Below are 16,593 nucleotides of genomic sequence, written 5' to 3'. Positions count from 1 at the left end.
ACTAGAAAACCTCTGCCAGACAAGATGGTTACAAAGGCCAGTAGCGTTACTCAGTATAAGGTCCGAACCGCATGCTACAGTTAAGTACTCTGTAACCTTCCCCCAACATTGCAGTTCCTCTCTTAGTCATCATCATCCACAGGAACACCCATAGACTCAAAAGACTGAAGGGCTGGGGGAGGATCCCCTCCCCACCCCAACAGCTGTTTATTTCCTCTGGCAATCATCCTCAAGCTGCTTTCGCTTGGACCTTCCCCCCCACTGCATTGGATGGAAGAAAAGGCAGCTTGAGGGAGGTAATTATGAGAAGGCAAATAGCAGCAGTCATGTGGCTCTTCCTCACTTGGTCTTCCTCTACTTCTGACGGTAGCCTCTAGTCTAGAGGTCGTTTTCATTTTTTAATGAAACAAAAAACAACCTCTGGGAGAAATTTATATGGAACCCTAGGTAACATTTATTTGGCCCTTAGCCAGATACTTATTACAATAAGCACAATGGAAGTCTTCTCCAAAGAAAATATTATTGAGGACACATAGACAATGAATGCTATTTAATTTTTTTAAAAAATCATATTCCATAGCAAGACTTCTAATTTTTCCCAAGTAAGGAAAAGTTTAACAATGAGTGAGACAAAGGGTGGCAATACACAGCTTCATAATAGAAGCTAACAAGAAGAAAATATTCTATACCAACTTCAGTCACATAAATACTAAGTGGACTTTTGCAGTGGTATAACATATTGGAGTTCCTGTGAGGTAGTCAAAATATTATACTGACATGGAATCCATGCAATTAGGATACAGATTTAGCAATTATAATGCATGTTTATCAAGGGATTTAATGAACATCTTATTGCAACAAGCAATGTAATTTAAAATATGAAACTACTTACAGACTAACTTTTGTTGTGACAGTTCTGGAAACATCAAAGCATGGATTTCTCTCTTTTGCACCATCCAAACCAGAGGTAGTTTGCTTTCCATTTGTAGTTCCCAACTCGCCATTTCTTTGCTTGTCAGTGCGCAGCAAAGCACTGCCATCAGAATTGTTGACAATATCTGGTACCTTAGACTCCGTTCTTCTTTCAGAATGTGACACGGTGCTATTGTCTGTGATGCCTCTAGAAGAAATTTTAGGAGTCTCTACAGTGCTTTCACCAGAAGACAGCTTCTCTGCTGAAGTACATTTTGATATTGGATTACTATCTGTTGCACCTTCAATTTGTCGTTTCGTGGATGAATCTTTCCCATGACTCTTCAAGCCTGTGGGTGAAAGAGGACTTGTGTCAGGTTGATTCTTTTTTAAGGATTTCCTCCTGTATGGGGATGAAGTAGGGGTCTGCTGCTTGTTTTTCTCTAACTCTGTCTTAGTAGGTCCCTTGTGATTACTTCCAGTCCTGGTGTCATGGTTAGTTGTGGGAGAATTCATCAGTTGAGAAGTCTTAGCTTTTCTTTCAGGGGTGGTTATTTTTTCTGAAACCAAATCTGAAGCAATACCATCAAAAACAGGTTCTTCCTTTGCAGTATTCTCAGTTACATTTCTGTCCCCATTTGGCATGTCACCGGAGGACTGAGATTTTCTCCTCTTTCCAGATCTCCTTACTGCAGATTTTTTATCCATTGTGTTACTACAGTCGTCTAATACAACAGTCACTGGTTCATTGGAATATGGTTGTTCTGCTCTACGAAGAAAAATATCCAATGTCAACACTCTAGAAGTGTGGGCACGTTCACTGGACTCCAAAATAGATGGCTCCTCTGATGGTGCATATTCTGATTCTGAACATGAATGAACATCCACTAATTCCTTGTGGTTTAATATGTTATGTTCTAGGTCCTCACTGGATATATTAGTTAAACTTCTAAAGAAATCTGGAGTTGTAGTATTTTTTGTGTCAGTGACTAGATCATTCTCTGCTTCCAGTGTCTGAAGTGTAAGATTGCTATCAAATAATGTATTTTTTATTGTCTCAGTACTGCTGCGCCAATCAGATGACAATTCACTGTCAGAATTAATTCCTTTAGTGTTCCATTCTGAAACAATATCATTATACAATCGTGTCAGATCCCTTTTGCTCAGATATTCTTCTGTGTCTTTAACACGTATCCTTTCCTGGTCCTGACTGCAAACCTGGTCAATAAGAGATTCCTCACTTTTAGACAGATCTTTAAAGTCTTCAATATCTATCGATGCCAGTGGAGCGATACCCTTGTGAGGCGAACCCGAGCTTGCACTTTTAACACTTGGCCTTAAAGAAGCTTCTAATGTGTTTTTGGGATTTTTTCTTCTCCCTGTAGTAAAAAAATTTCCAAACTTTCCCAAAACTGGCTTCTTTTTGTTTTCTTCCTTATAAGACTCTGCAGAGGATGTTTTGGACTGAAAAAGAAGAACAAGAAAAGGAAAAAAGTTAGACTAAATGTTTCTTTCAAGACATATAATTCATTACTAAACATTTATATGTTGAAAGAAATTTTTAAAAACCCTGAAATTGAATTGTTCACTGAACCATAGAATTTTCTATGAAAAGGATATCTTTACATGTAACATAATCATAATTTTTTAGTTAAATATAACGATTCACATTAGCATAATTATGACGTTAAGACTTATAATGCAAACATTCACAAACTTCCTCATATCTTTAGTCAAATGAATGAAGCATATAAATACTTACAGGAATTGCTTACATTTTATGTATGCACCTGCCTTAAGCAGGAATGTGTCTTTGATACTGCATTAAAGGTAAATCAGAGGGCACCTTTAGCAGTAAACTTCTACAGTAGTTTTGCTAAAATTTGTATGAAGGTTAAAAGTTGTATAAATCTTCCTTTTATCAGCCACAGTTTGTGTCACCTTAAAATCTGTGGCATGGATAAAAACAAGCTTTTTTTTAGTATTCAAGACAAAAATAAAACAAATTCTAGATTGCAATGCATTTAGCCTGAACTATAAGCGTTGTTAGGAGATACGTTTAGTTTTCTTTTAAACAAAGGTATTCCCCCTATTCTTTCAGCGTACATCAATAATCCTGTGATATTTGGCAACAATCCAATGATTATGTTGCGAAAGGACGGAAGCGTTAAAACTCTACAGCCCAGCAAGACGCCATGCGACCAACTGTCTAGAGAGGACACGCTCACCTAAAAAAATCTGGATGCCACGATGGCGGCGGGGCCCTGGGCTCGCAATTGAGGGCCCTGCCAAACAACGACCGGCTTCAAGGGCTGCCGTGATTGAGCGAAAGCGGACTTCGGCCCCAGGTGCGCGGTTTCCAACCAGCTAGCTCTTGCTCCCTTCAGGTCTACGGCTAGGGCATCCTTGCCGCCCAATGAGAGGCAGGAAGCGTTTGCCGTCCCCCACCCCACCCCACCCTTCGGCAAGACTGGGGAGATAAGGCTCCTCTCTGGCCCGCAGGGATTTCGCGGCAACTTCTCCCGCGCGCCAACGACGTCCATTTCCCGCCCTTCTCCGGCCCATTGAGAAACCGCGCTGGGTTTGCTTTGTACTCACTAGCTAATGACCGCTCGCTCGCGCTCCTCCTTCGGCAGCCTCAGTCCGGAGCTCACCGGCCACCTCAGAGGAGCTTCCCGTTTAGTCGGCGCGGGGAGCTCTCGAGAGGAGAGCGCCAAAAGCCGGCTCCTGCGGAGGCGCCAACTGTCTGAATGCCAGAGCCTGCCTGCCTGCCACGCCCGGCCGCCCGAGCGAGCGGTGCCCGCCTCCGCCTACAGCGCCAACAGCAGCTGCTCTCTCCCTGGCACGGGCGCCTCAGGTAGGACGGCGGAGTTCCGGTCACCGCCCATGGGGTCCGCGCCGAGGAGAGCGCGACGCTGAAGACGGCGCACGGAAGAAGGAGCCACGTGGGACCTCGGCGCCCGGGGAAGGAAGGGCGTCAAAGAGAGAGGTTTCCCTCGTGCCTCCTCCATCCAGGTCAGGCCTACAGCGGGTAGAGGAATCTGGGACGTGTAGCAGAGCGCAAGTCTCAAAGGACGCGGCTTCCAGGCACGTCTGAGCCTCAGCATCTTTTGGGAGATAAAGAGAACCCCACACGCCCTCAGAAATCAACCTGAAGTGTAGTGGAAGACATTTGATCCCCTGGTCACTCAGCCCCGAAAAACCTGTTTCTAGCGCATCTCGTGTAATAAGAGAGTGCATGTCTCCTTTTAAAAATTAACCACTGGCAGCTGGAGGAAGGGCGCGCCATCATTTCATGAGGGCCTCTCCAGCCTAAGTAAAGGCAGAGGAAAGCGTAAAGGCGGAGAAGGCTGATTGCTCAGAGGTGCCAAGGAGACAGGCAGAATTTTCTAGAGGTGAAAACGGAAGGGTGCCAACAAACACAGCAAATGCCCATGAAATGCAAAGATATTTCCACGCTGCTGATTGCCCTGCACAAGTTTGAGCAATATGAAGTGCTTTTCTGCCCAGCCTATTTCCATCTATTCAGGACAAAAAGCTGCCTCAAGCAAAACCGACAAACTTTGATGTGAAAAGCCAAGAGCTCTTGTTGGATTTAAAACAAACAAACAAAAAATCGCTGCCAACATGCCATGTCTGAAGTTGCCTTATTTATAAAGCACCAATTTCAAAAAAGTCTAGTATGAATGCAGTGTTCTGATTGAACAAACTTTTCCACTTCCATTACCCTCACTCAGTCCCCAAAATTACTTACTTTATTATTTCACTTATACACAGGGGGAGACAGAAGAGGCACTAGCAAATAAATTATTTGTACATATTCATGAAATGTATATACCAGAAAGCTTTTAGCTTCATTTGTCTAAAATGCAAAATGAGCACTGCAAAACAAACTCAACAGCACATGAAGGCAGTCTTCATATACCTGCTGAATTGCTTTTGCAACAAAATACAATTTCTGCTGGCTTAATTGATCACAATGACAGTCAATGGTCATTGCTATTCAGTAGACTAAGATGTATAAATTCAGAAAGGTGGAGCCACTCCCACTAAATCAAAATAAGTGGGAAGCTCTACCAAGGGCCTTTTTTTTTCAAAAGTCTAGATTAAACAGCCTGCCTCTGACTGGTTAAAATAATTAGACAACCTCCACACAATCAGCTCAGAGAAAAAGGAAGCCAAAACCCAACCTTGCCTTTGCAAGTAGTTGTAGGGCGGATTGTACCGTTACAGATGCTGGTTAACGGTGCCCTTTAAGTCTGTTTTCATATTACACTGCATGGGTTTAGACTCTAGATCAGAGCTTTCCAAACTTTTAATGTTGGTGACACGCTTTTTAGACATATATCATTTCATGACCCAGTAATTCAGTTTTACTAGCATACTGGAAGTTAAACTAACCCCTTTCCAGCCCCAGGAGGAGCATTCGCATGACACACCTACAAACTGCAGCTGACACACTTAACATGCCATGACAGAGTTTGGAAAGCTCTGCTCTAGATTATGTTCCCCTTGGACTGTCCCTTCAGTAAATGAAAGCTGTGGCCATCCAGATAATGTTGGACTCAGTCTCCCATCAACACCAGCCAGCATGGCTAGCAGCCAGGAATGATGGAAGTTCTAGTATCAAGGGCCACAGGTTCACTACTCTTATTACCCAGTGGGATTTCCTAAGCACATCTTTACTGACCAACAGTGCAAGACAAACTTCCAGTCATAGTTCACTTGACTCTGCTCCTTCTCTTCTCTTTCCTGTAACTTGCTATCTGCTATGGACTTTAAGCTTAAACAGAAATCTAAGTCTTTTGCAAGGAGGAGCTAAATTCTGTGACCTGTGTAGAGGCAGAGTAATTAGTTTGTTTATAATTCTACTGTTATAAGGAGAGGCAAGGAACTCCTTCCATTTCTCAGATATTGTTAGGCAAGTTCCAGGTCCTTATTTCTGCAGCTTTAAAGACTATAAATTTGTTCTGAAAATTAAGGAGGAGATCCTTCTGAAGTTTTACTCAGTACCAATTGGGGAACAAACATCGTTTATTAACTATGGATACCCATCAATGAATTCTGCCCCCCAGCTCATCTCTTGACAGTGCTAATCGCCTTCACTTATGAATGACAAGTGAACTTGTGTCAACCAGAGCCAGTTACAAGCCTTAAGGCCACAGCAAAATATGTCACTGAATATTTGCCATTGTTCCTGATATGTGATGAAATATAGCTTGGAGAGTCTGTCAGCTGCAGGGCAGGGCAGATTAATGTCATGAAAACAGACTCTTTAAAAACGACACAACCCAATCAAATTTAAACACTGATTTAAGTCGGTGACTAAAGTTAAAAATGCTTAGCTTTTTAGACAGATTGTGTTATGTCACTTTCACATTCCTCAGCTTTGTTTCTAACATAATAATGTATAAAAAAACAGCTGTTAAAACATTAAGCAACAAAACTTAATGTGTTTCTGTTTTAGTCTGCACAGTGAAAGCAACAGAGTCCTAAAAGACTATGGGTGGTATTCTACTAAGTTTTAATCAGAATAGATCCACTGAAAAGTACATGACTAAGTTAGGTCCATTCATTTCAATAGATCTACTCTGAGTAGATCTATTCAGGGCAGGGGAAGAGCAGATGCCTCTGGCTAATATCAATCCTGACCTTTGTGTATTAATGTTTTATACATACACTACGTGCATCACACACTTCTAGTATGGGTATGAGAAATAAAGCTTTCTATAAGTCCAGAGTCCTCTTCTGCAGAAAAGATTACCTGTTGTACATCTGCAAGATGTGCTGATCTGATCTTTATTTTTCTCTTTCCAGTCAGGCTCTGATGAGAGTGGGGGTGGATTTCGTGATGCTTTTGCATTGCATGTAATCAAATCATTTTATAATTCCTGATATAGACAATTACTCAAATGACTTTTGCCATGCAGTTTGTCCTTGCATAGCCTTTAAAAAAATAAGGAAGTGGGGAGTCAGACCAGAACCTTGGGGTGGGATGAGGAGGCCTCTACCACAGTCACAGTTGTAATTGCCCATGCCTGCTATTCACTATGGGAGCTTTTCTCAGAAGGTAAATGGTGAAGTAGGGATTCTGATCCAAATCATAGCAGGGGCTAAGGGTTATCTTTATGAATCATTGTTCCAAATTTGGAAAATATCCAGATGAGTGATTCATTCAGAACCACAGGGCAACATGGTTATTTGCCTTCTGATAAGCCTAACTTTTACACAGTATCAGAAAGTAAATATTTCTAAACTAGGGGCTCCACCTTCTTACTGTGCTCATAAATCTCACTGTGATTCTGCCCACATTAACTTTCTAGAGAGCAGCCTTTCTAAACCTTGTACCCCCAGATGTTGTTGGGCTGCAACTCCCATCATCCCTAGCTAGTGGGACCAGTGCTCAGGGATGTTGGGAGCTATAGTCTAACAACATCTGGGGACCAAAGGTTGAGAAGGGCTGCCCTAAAGCTTCCCTTTCCCAACCCATGCAACGACTAAAGCTCACTTTGCCCCTTCCAAACCCCATTTCTGAATCAATTTCTTCTATCCTTCAGCCCCTCTTTATGCCCATTTTCACCTGCACCCCATGTCTATGGCTCCTCCTCCTCCTCTACTGTAACCCCACTTGCACAACCCCCATGGTAACCTGCATCTTTCTCCTCCCACACTCTGCAACTTCTAAGCACCCTTTTTGCCTACTGTCCAATTATGCAACCACCACCTAAGCCTATACTTTAAACCCTTTCATGCCCCTGCTTTAATCTTCAACCTCATTCCCATGCCTCCTATTATTTTTTGCAACTCCATTTGCACCCTAATTATGATTGTCACTCCTTTTTCCTACCTCCTCCTTCCTCTTCTTTCAACTCTCTTGCACTCAAACCACCCCACATTTCCATGCCACAGTGCCTCTCCTATTCTGCAATCCCCTTTGCACATGAGCCCTATGTTGATAGTGTTAGTGTATCATTCAAATGATACAGTAAGAGCGTGTACTCACAACAATAGCAGATGTTTGAGTAAAATGGAGTGGCACTGAGGTTAAAAAAAAGTGGTTTTAAACAATGACAGAGATTTGAGTAAAGCAAGGATGGAGTGACAGAGTTGTTTTTGTAAGACAAAGAAACCAGTTTTAATCAGGAGAAATGGTAGAAATGGGTACAACACAGAAGCTAACACAACAGAGCTATTCCCAAATCCCTTCTCACTCTATTCAAACCTTGTTTTAAACTGCCAGTTCCACCCCACTCAGTTTCTCCCCTACTCACTCTACTCAAACCTCTGCCATTGTTTAAAATCACCAATTTTTCCTTCAGTCTTCCTTCATTCCTGCTTTATTCAAATCCCTGTTGTTGCTTAAAGCTGCCATTTTTCTTTCAGTATTTTGACCCAAATATGCATTGTTTCCTTGTGCACGTTTGTGCCGCTTCAACCACACATGAGCACTTTCTATTTTATGCCTCCAAAATCTATTTTGATGTTTACAGGCTAGTGGACAGAGCTTGATTGACTGATTATTTAATTTCTATACTACTTAATATATTTAAAATATCTCTAACAGTGTGCAAAAAAAAAGAAGCAACAACACACAACATAAACGATATATTACAAAAATGCACAGTTATATATAAAAACATTACGTTAATGCAAAGTTACTAATACATATATAATAATATCAATTTGTTTTCCTTCTGACACTGCTCCCTCTCAACTCCCAGGTTCTCATCTGGGGTCCAAACAAATTCTCAGCTCACACACAAAATTCTCAGAATAAGAAGAGTTCCAGGAAACAGTGGGCATCACCCTAGTCTCTCATTCTAGACTTGCTTTTTATGGGCAGGTCCAGGGTGGATGCTACTTCCTCAGGCTGCCCAGAGCTGAGTCCCATTCAGCTTCACTCTCCATACCCAGTTCCAGATGCAGCAGGTTTGTAAAGTTTCCTAGGGTGTCCAAAGGATGGGGAAAGAGGCCTCCCTCCACGCACAGTTCTTTCTCTGTTCTCGCCTCTTATAATTTTCTTGGGCTCCACTTCAGTTGGGTTTTTCTACAATCTCCCTCATTGTTTGTGCAATACAATGTGTTTTTCTCCCCTCAATTAGTGCTTCCTCACCCACCATAAGTTCTGGAAACCAGGGGTCCCTTGTGGGCACGAGTATGGGTATACATTGGTTTTTTTGTTTGTTTTTTAAAGGTGCCAGTACAGAGCTAAACAGAATGTTTCCAATATTTCAGATTTGCTCAAAAAGCAGTCAAAAATTTGTGTGTATTGCTGCAAGCAGGGGAATTTTTAAATACAGCTATTTTATGCAATAGCCTTTCTCTGCAAAAAGAATGGTTTAAAAATAAAATCCAGAATTACCACAAACCTGCCTTCAACAACAACTGGTGGGCAGGCAACATTCTTTGCTTTGGGCTGATGGAAACAAAATTAAAGTAGGGGGTGTGGCAATAGATGGCACCCAGTTAAACCTCACCATGCGTGGAAAAAAGAAAGAAAAGACCCATATGGTTCAGTAACGTGCAACTTTATGTTGGATTTTCTTCCCTTATCATATTACTGTATCTTCTGATTGGCAAAATCAAATCTAGTTGAAGAAAAGCCACCTCACCAAAAAGCAAGAGAGATAAATCTCCTTTAAACTTTGATGTGCACAAGTCCTTTACAACTGCTCCAATAGAGAAGTGAATGGCTTTGTGACTGACACAAATGCTGGACAATCAGTGCTGCACACACAGATGCAGTTGCTTCATTGATGACACAAGGACCAGCGAATCAGTACTGTGAACACTCAGCTTCTCCTCTAAACCAGAAAAACAGGATCTTCCTTAGCTAAATACAGGTGAAATGACAGTATGTGTTTCTGAAATGCATTGAGTTCACTTCCAAAGCAGGTTCAGTGCCCAAGCTGCCTTCTGCATACCTTGACTGGCAGATCTTAGGGTTCTAATGAAAAATGAAATAGCTCTAACAAGTCTAAGGTCCGCTCATCCCAGTTATACAGAGATTAAGAATAATGAGGAACTGCATTAAAAATGCAGAAAAGGCATTAACTTGGTTTCCAGAGCACAACTGTTGCCCACAGTTCTAGAAACTGCTTTATGGAATCATCTGTTGCAAAGAAGCTTACCAGTCATTATCACTTTTTTTGACGAAGGGAGTGTCACAGTCTTCTTCACTGTGTGCAATAATTCATTATCAGCTATATGCTCAGGCTTGAAAATTGCTACTTACCTAGTTACTTGTGATGAATAATAATAGCCTCCTAAGAGTAAGGCAGCAAATAATTACATAAGTGGGTTATTGTGTTTTCTTTTAGGATATAAATGGGAGGCAAGCTAATTTTTGTGTGTGAACTAGTACATTTTTGTACTTGTTTTCAAGGATACACTGAATACAGAACATAAACAAGGCAACCAGAGTACCCGAAGAACCTGAGCGCTCAGCAAATTATTTGAGTATGCTTCTATATGTTTCTTGGTCAGAAAGGGAGGATAGAGGGGATCAATATTTGAGGTCAACAGAATTCTCTCTTCCCTGCTGTGTGAGGCAAAAGAGATAAAATAGGATCCTCAACAGGCTCTGTTTTGCTTTTGGGGGATCCTTTTATCTGCACTACAACAAATATGTTGGATTGGGTCAAGGTCATATTTTTGCTTGTATTTGCATTTTAAACATGTTAACACAAGTATATTCTAATGAAGAGAAATATAAATAAGTTTGATTTTTCTTCCATAACATAGCCAACAGAGAGAGAGAGAGAAGAAGAAGAGTTTGGATTTGATACCCCGCCTTTCACTCCCCTTCAGGAGTCTCAAAGCGGCTAACATTCTCCTTTCCCTTCCTCCCCCACAACAAACACTCTGTGAGGTGAGTGGGGCTGAGAGACTTCAGCTGCATGTGGAGGAGCGGGGAAGCGAACCTGGTTCCCCAGATTACGAGACTACTGCTCTTAACCACTAAACCACAGAAAGAAAGAGAGATGAAGTGAAATAACTTAATAGAGCACAATGAATGACAGAATGACAAGAGAAAAATCGCAAAAACAAAAATGATTGGTTTTTATTTAAAAAAAAAACACCACCCAACTATGTTCCATAATGCACCACAGTATTCAAACTTTTTAAACAGCTACACTGATCTAGTTTGTGTTTGCAGACTCACCTAGACATCTCTCAGATTTTTCTTATAAAACACTTTCCCACAAAATCTTAGCTAAGAAGGTAAAATCTTATTTCTTATGCTTCTTTAACAGTGTGGCTGTGTTTTGATTTTGCTTTAAACATGTACCTTGGTGTTAAGACTGGCTTTAGCAAGGAATCAGGAGGGACAACACTGAGCTCCAGAATGAAATTAGATGAGAATCCCAGTACTATTTGTTATTTTCTTCAGAAATCATAGCTTAACCACCATAAAACTACCATATTCCTACATTTAGCCACAGTTCAAAGCTACAGTTCTCAGAGAATTTATCAGAAAATTTTGGCACATTGTTTCATCAATAAAAAATATATTCTAAATGACTAACCCTTCCTCTATCAGAAGAAAGACAAATTTTGCTCTATGTGGCTTACTTCCAAGATGAAGCCCAAGTTTATTTGTTGAGCCATCCAGACAATGTAAAGAGGAAGTTATGAATGAAAGTGAAATGAAATTCTTCATGTTTATTCAAGTGATTAGAAAACGCTACAGAACACAGTACAGTAAGCAAGGTTGGGAAGACATGCCTGATCTCGGCTTCTACACACACAACAGCAAAACATGTTCCCAAAGCAAATTCTTCATTCTACTTCTGTTGTAATTTTATAAAACAGAACCAATTACAATTCCTCCGCCCCAAATGTCACACAGGATAGGCTTTATGGCTAAACTCCAAAAAAGATAATATCAAGTCAAGAAACAATATAGACATTAAAAGTATTAGTTGTCTTACCATTGTGATGTTAGTTCAGATTTGCTTTTTTCAGAACAGCAAGCAGAGAAGGATTTGAAAGTTGCAGTCATGTGTGCATTAATGCAATGCATCTATTAACCCTGATCCTCCCACCGCTTAGCTGCCTTTTTGATTTCCTGCCAAGAGAATCTCATAAAGAAAACACTGCCCAAGCTGACTGATATGTTCCATTCAGTACACAGATGCAGTTAACATCCACTTAAGAACATGAGTCACAGATTGAGACACCTCTGAAAAATAATGGTTAAGGAAACAGGTATTTTTCTAAAAGCACCTCCCCAAAAGATAGAAACATATTACAAAGAATTAGAGAGGGAGACTTCAATAGATACTTTAAGTCCTTAATTATCACAGCAGGTATTGCAAGCACTTTTAAAATATGTAAACAAATATTTCACATAAATTAGTTCTCATTAGCATTCCAGGTGTACAATTAAAAGTAGGGTTGATGGACAGGGAGGCGCAAGTAGCCACATTTCCCACTGCCTTGTTTCAGTAGAATGTTTGTATACTGATACAAGCTATTTAGCTGCTTCACAATATATACATAAAATACATTTGAAACCACAGCAAGTCTGCTCACCTCTCTTGGTGCAGCAGAATTGCTGGAGAGAAGAAACTTCACTGGGGCCCCGACGGTGGAATTCAAACAGCAGTGCCCTCCTGATAGGTGGAGGGGGCATAAGCCCCCACCGCCTATCAGGAGCTGGATCTTAGCCTGCACCCTGCTTTGGTGAATGGGGATGCAGGCTGGGAGGTGGGCTGTGCCAGGGGGCAGAGCAAATGGAGCCAACAGTGGGCTTCCCTCGGATCCGCCCTTTGCCCATTTAAGCAGCCCACACCTGGGGCACAGCCTGTTTGTTCCTGCGCTGGATATTTATATATGATACAAGTTATTTAGCTGCTTCACAATATATACATAAAACACATTTGAAACCACAGCAAGATATAGTTAATTGAAATGAGAGTGCAGAAGACAATTTTTCTCCCAATCACACTACACTCTCATAGGTACAAACAATATTTTAAAACTATACTGTGAGAATATTGATATTAACACAATGCTGTGTTGAAGTATTGCACACATTTTATCTGCATAGTCCACTAAAGAGAATGGCTGCATCGACCATACAGATGGTTTGTGTATAAAGAAGGCATGAAATCACAGCAGTTGTAACATCAGAAAAACTGAAAGAAAACCTTTTTTGCTGAACAATCTTGACTAAAATCCCCTGTTTTCAAGACAGATTCTTTTAGTAAAATGCCTCACCCTATTCTGGATTCAAATCAAGATATATGTTCTTGGAAAAGCAGTCAATGTTGCCGACTGCTCTTTCTGCATTCCTATAGGTTTTGCAATTTTGTATTATCTTGGTACAATCTCTTCTCATAATTAAAAAAGGCGGCTGTGGTTGTAATTCAGAATTGGGATTGAACAATGTAATAGTTCTGTTACTGAGTTTTAAAAACCACTTTGCAGCCTATTAAAAATTATAAAACATATGAAGTTGTCAACCTAGCTCATGGAAGCCAAACTGCATTCCCCCATTAAAAACCCTGAATGGTCTAAATGTTAATAAGATGAAAACAATTGGCACAATGTTTCCAAAAATTATTATAGTATATATATGACAAGTACAGTAAGATGGCCTAATTTAACACAGACGTGGTGAAAATAATCAAGTCTAATAATTAATTACTGTTCCTTACCATAAAAACATACTGTCTGCTTGTTTTCTTTCCCCTTCAAATGCATCCAAAATTTGTGTAGTTTGTCTTTCCCTATTTTTGTGAAAATCCATTGGATTTGCATTAAATGGTTAGGTTTTCAAAGTCCTAATTGTTTTAAATAGAAAGGTCACATCTTGCTGGCCATGCTCAGTACTTGGCTTGTATTGCCCCTGAGCAAATGCATGCTTCTCCAAGATGAGTAAGTGCAAGTACTACATTAGCTCTTCTCTTAACTGAAGGGTTTTTTACCCCAGAATTGTCCACTGTCATTGACAGAAGTTCTCCAAGGTATTAGGGAAGAGGTCTTTCCAGACTTCAACCATTAGTATTTTATACCAAGTTGAGCTGAACATTGTAAATCAATTCTCTCCAAAATGAAACCTAAGATCCCTAGGACAACACTAGAGCCTTATAAAGAAATATGTTGGCAATCTGAATTAACTCGGCACACTGCTTATTAAGAGAGCTTTTTCTGGAGTCTAATTTAACAAGACTGTAATGATATATTTATTGATGATGAAATTAAAATTTCACTTATCTAAATATTATTTATTTTAGAAGTTGCAGCTCCAAAGTAATGAAAAATACTTTCAGAAATTTTAATGTAAAACTAAATGCTTTTCACAGAATAATTGACACAAAAAGCTGACTAATCTTAAAAGTATGTTTTTGAGGTACATTATCTTTTGTTATTTTTTAATGCCTATACTGAAATGGCAAACATTCCTGGAGTTTAGAATAAGTGAACAATAAAATTATTAATGCTCAAGCATTGTTAGTATTTAAAATCTTATCTCAGTTTCTGGGTAAAAATACTCCACTGGTCACATGGTTAAACTTACTCTGAAAGCAGAGTTTTATCCACCTCTTTAGTCCCCCATCTTCCACTTTTGAGTACAGTATAGCTGGGACCCTGACATTCACAGAAACAGAAGTGGACACTATTTTTGCATTGCCCCACCCCACTACAGTCCTGTCACCCTCAAAAATTGCTCTGGGTGTTCAGGAAACCCTCCAGTACAGCATGGGGGTGATGTGGCAATTTAAATCATGATTTAAATCAATTTTATTTAAATCAAATCCACCCTGTCAACAAGGGAATGATATTAATTGGTTTTGCTTGTCTCCTTTCACAGTGAAGCAAAACATAAAACAAAAAACCCCACACACAGAATCCAGACTTCCAGGTCTTGATGCAAAGCCATTGTTTTCCTCATTTTAGAAGAAGAAGAAGAAGAAGAAGAGGAGGAGGAGTTTGGATTTGATATCCCGCTTTATCACTACCCAAAGGAGTCTCAAAGCAGCTAACATTCTCCTTTCCCTTCCTCCCCCACAACAAACACTCTGTGAGGTGAGAGGGGCTGAGAGACTTCAGAGAAGTGTGACTAGCCCAAGGTCACCCAGCAGCTGCATGTGGAGGAGCGGGGAAGCGAACCCAGTTCACCAGATTACAAGTCTACCACTCTTAACCACTACACCATACTGGCTCTGTAAAGCATCCTGTATTTTTCAAAGCATGCATCTGTAATGCTGGATGAATAGTTAAGATTGTAGAAGAGTGAGGAAAGAAGTGCCAGTTTAAAATAAAAATTAGTCAGTTGGAGGCTGCCCCCTTAACAGTGAGGATTGTGTTAAGGATAAGAATGAGCCACCTACTTTTTCTCAGTTACATATATTGTGAAAAGTTATTTTCTCTAAGAATTCTATTTATAACTTACTATAAGCATAACATTTCCAAAGAGGCCCCAATATCAGCTGGCTGCCTCCCTTTCCCATAACATGTTTTCAGTGCAATCATCAAAATGCACAAACAGGTCTTACAACATTCAGAACACTTGCAATATCACAATAAAAAGGAGCTTATTGCTAAAGAAGTCAGGGAGCAATTTTTCACAAAGTCAAAGGGTCTCAAATATCTTGCACTTGACTGCTAAATATAGAAGCCATTAACACAATTCATTAAAATTAAGCTCATCAGCAAAATGAGATCCCATGATAGCATGCACATAAAGCAGCTCTGGGAACTATTTCCAGAGAAGTAGTTGTGTTAGTCCATAGTAGCAAAAACGACAAAGAGTACTGGGGAACCTCCTTAAAGACTACGGTAAGTGCTCACCCACACTTTTGCTTAACCCATATTTTAACTGTATTGTATCTGAGAGCTTTGCTTATCAGGGCCGTCTTTAGTATATCCATCGCCGGGGTGCAAAGATCCACACAGCGCCCTCAAATTTTGACACAACTAATCTCATGACTAACCGCTTCCTGTGTTCCTGCCCGGGGAAAGGCAAGCACCAGGAGACCTCTGTGCGTCCCCTGGGCGAAAACTGTGTTGCGTGCAGGATGGAGCCATGGAAAAGCCACGTGGAGTGCAGCTCTGCGCACCAAGCTCCGCAGCCTGGACCAGCCCAGGGCCACGTGGCGGGGCTCCTTACGTTTCTCCTTCCTCTCTGGCTACCCGTTCAGAGCAGCAGGTTGAGGCTGGTCATGCTGGGGGCGGCGCGGGGTTTTCTCCTCCGGTGTGCACATGGATAGTGGCAGCAGCGCCCCAGTACCTGATTGGCTGTGCCAGGTGGGCGGGGCATTGCAAAGGTGGAGTGAGGCAAATCACCGGCAGACCCCGCGGCTGAGCAGCCCATGGAAGGGGCCGGGGGAGGGAGTGGCCCTGTAGCGCCTTCTCCGCCAGATCCGGCCATCGCAAATTCGGAGTGACGCCAGAGTCCAGCCAAACAGCCACCAGGGCGCAATCCGCAGCAGCCTGGCGCCCCCCAGAATAAGGTGCCCAGGTGCCCCGCACCCCTTGCACCCCCGGGTAAAGACACCCTGTTTCTTATAGTTTCCCAGCTGTGCCTTGCAAAAATCTGATCTTGTCTGCTGAATCAGATCTTATCAGATATTTTTCTTAACTGAGCTTCAATTCAGAGGGGAAGATCACATTTTCACAAAGCACAGAAAGGTACAGATACCTGAGCAGGTCAGGTGGCATAAAAATAGT

General features: G+C 41.2%; 2 protein-coding genes across 6 annotated transcripts in view; one reads left to right on the top strand and one right to left on the bottom strand.

Moving 5' to 3' along the window:
* RTN4IP1 (reticulon 4 interacting protein 1) overlaps positions 1-3,049 on the top strand; it is a 110,975-nt gene extending 107,926 nt beyond the window's left edge. The window contains exon 10 of one of the 2 annotated variants that reach the window (XM_083731378.1): positions 3,014-3,049. In XM_083731378.1, coding sequence (XP_083587504.1) covers positions 3,014-3,034 — 21 coding nt within the window. In that variant the 3' untranslated portion in view covers positions 3,035-3,049. The remainder of the gene's footprint in view (positions 1-3,013) is intronic. The other variant, XM_083731377.1, reaches the window with a different exon arrangement.
* CRYBG1 (crystallin beta-gamma domain containing 1) overlaps positions 1-16,593 on the bottom strand; it is a 93,887-nt gene that overhangs the window by 39,299 nt on the left and 37,995 nt on the right. For 2 of the 4 annotated variants that reach the window (XR_014562236.1, XM_083731026.1), the window contains exons 1-2: positions 3,511-3,931; positions 893-2,376 (exon numbers count right to left, since the gene is read on the bottom strand). Coding sequence is in view for 3 of the 4 variants with exons in the window: in XM_083731026.1 (XP_083587152.1) it covers positions 893-1,620 (728 nt within the window). In the remaining variant the exon portion in view is untranslated. Of the gene's footprint in view, positions 1-892; positions 2,377-3,510; positions 3,932-11,846; positions 12,027-16,593 lie in introns of those variants that run through there. The other 2 variants (XM_083731025.1, XM_083731024.1) reach the window with 2 other exon arrangements.

Source organism: Podarcis gaigeae (genome assembly GCF_964106915.1).
Source record: "Podarcis gaigeae genome assembly, chromosome: 3".
In the NCBI taxonomy this organism is placed as follows: domain Eukaryota; kingdom Metazoa; phylum Chordata; class Lepidosauria; order Squamata; family Lacertidae; genus Podarcis; species Podarcis gaigeae.
Note: the sequence above shows the minus strand (reverse complement) of the source record. Positions and strands in the feature narration are given on the sequence as shown.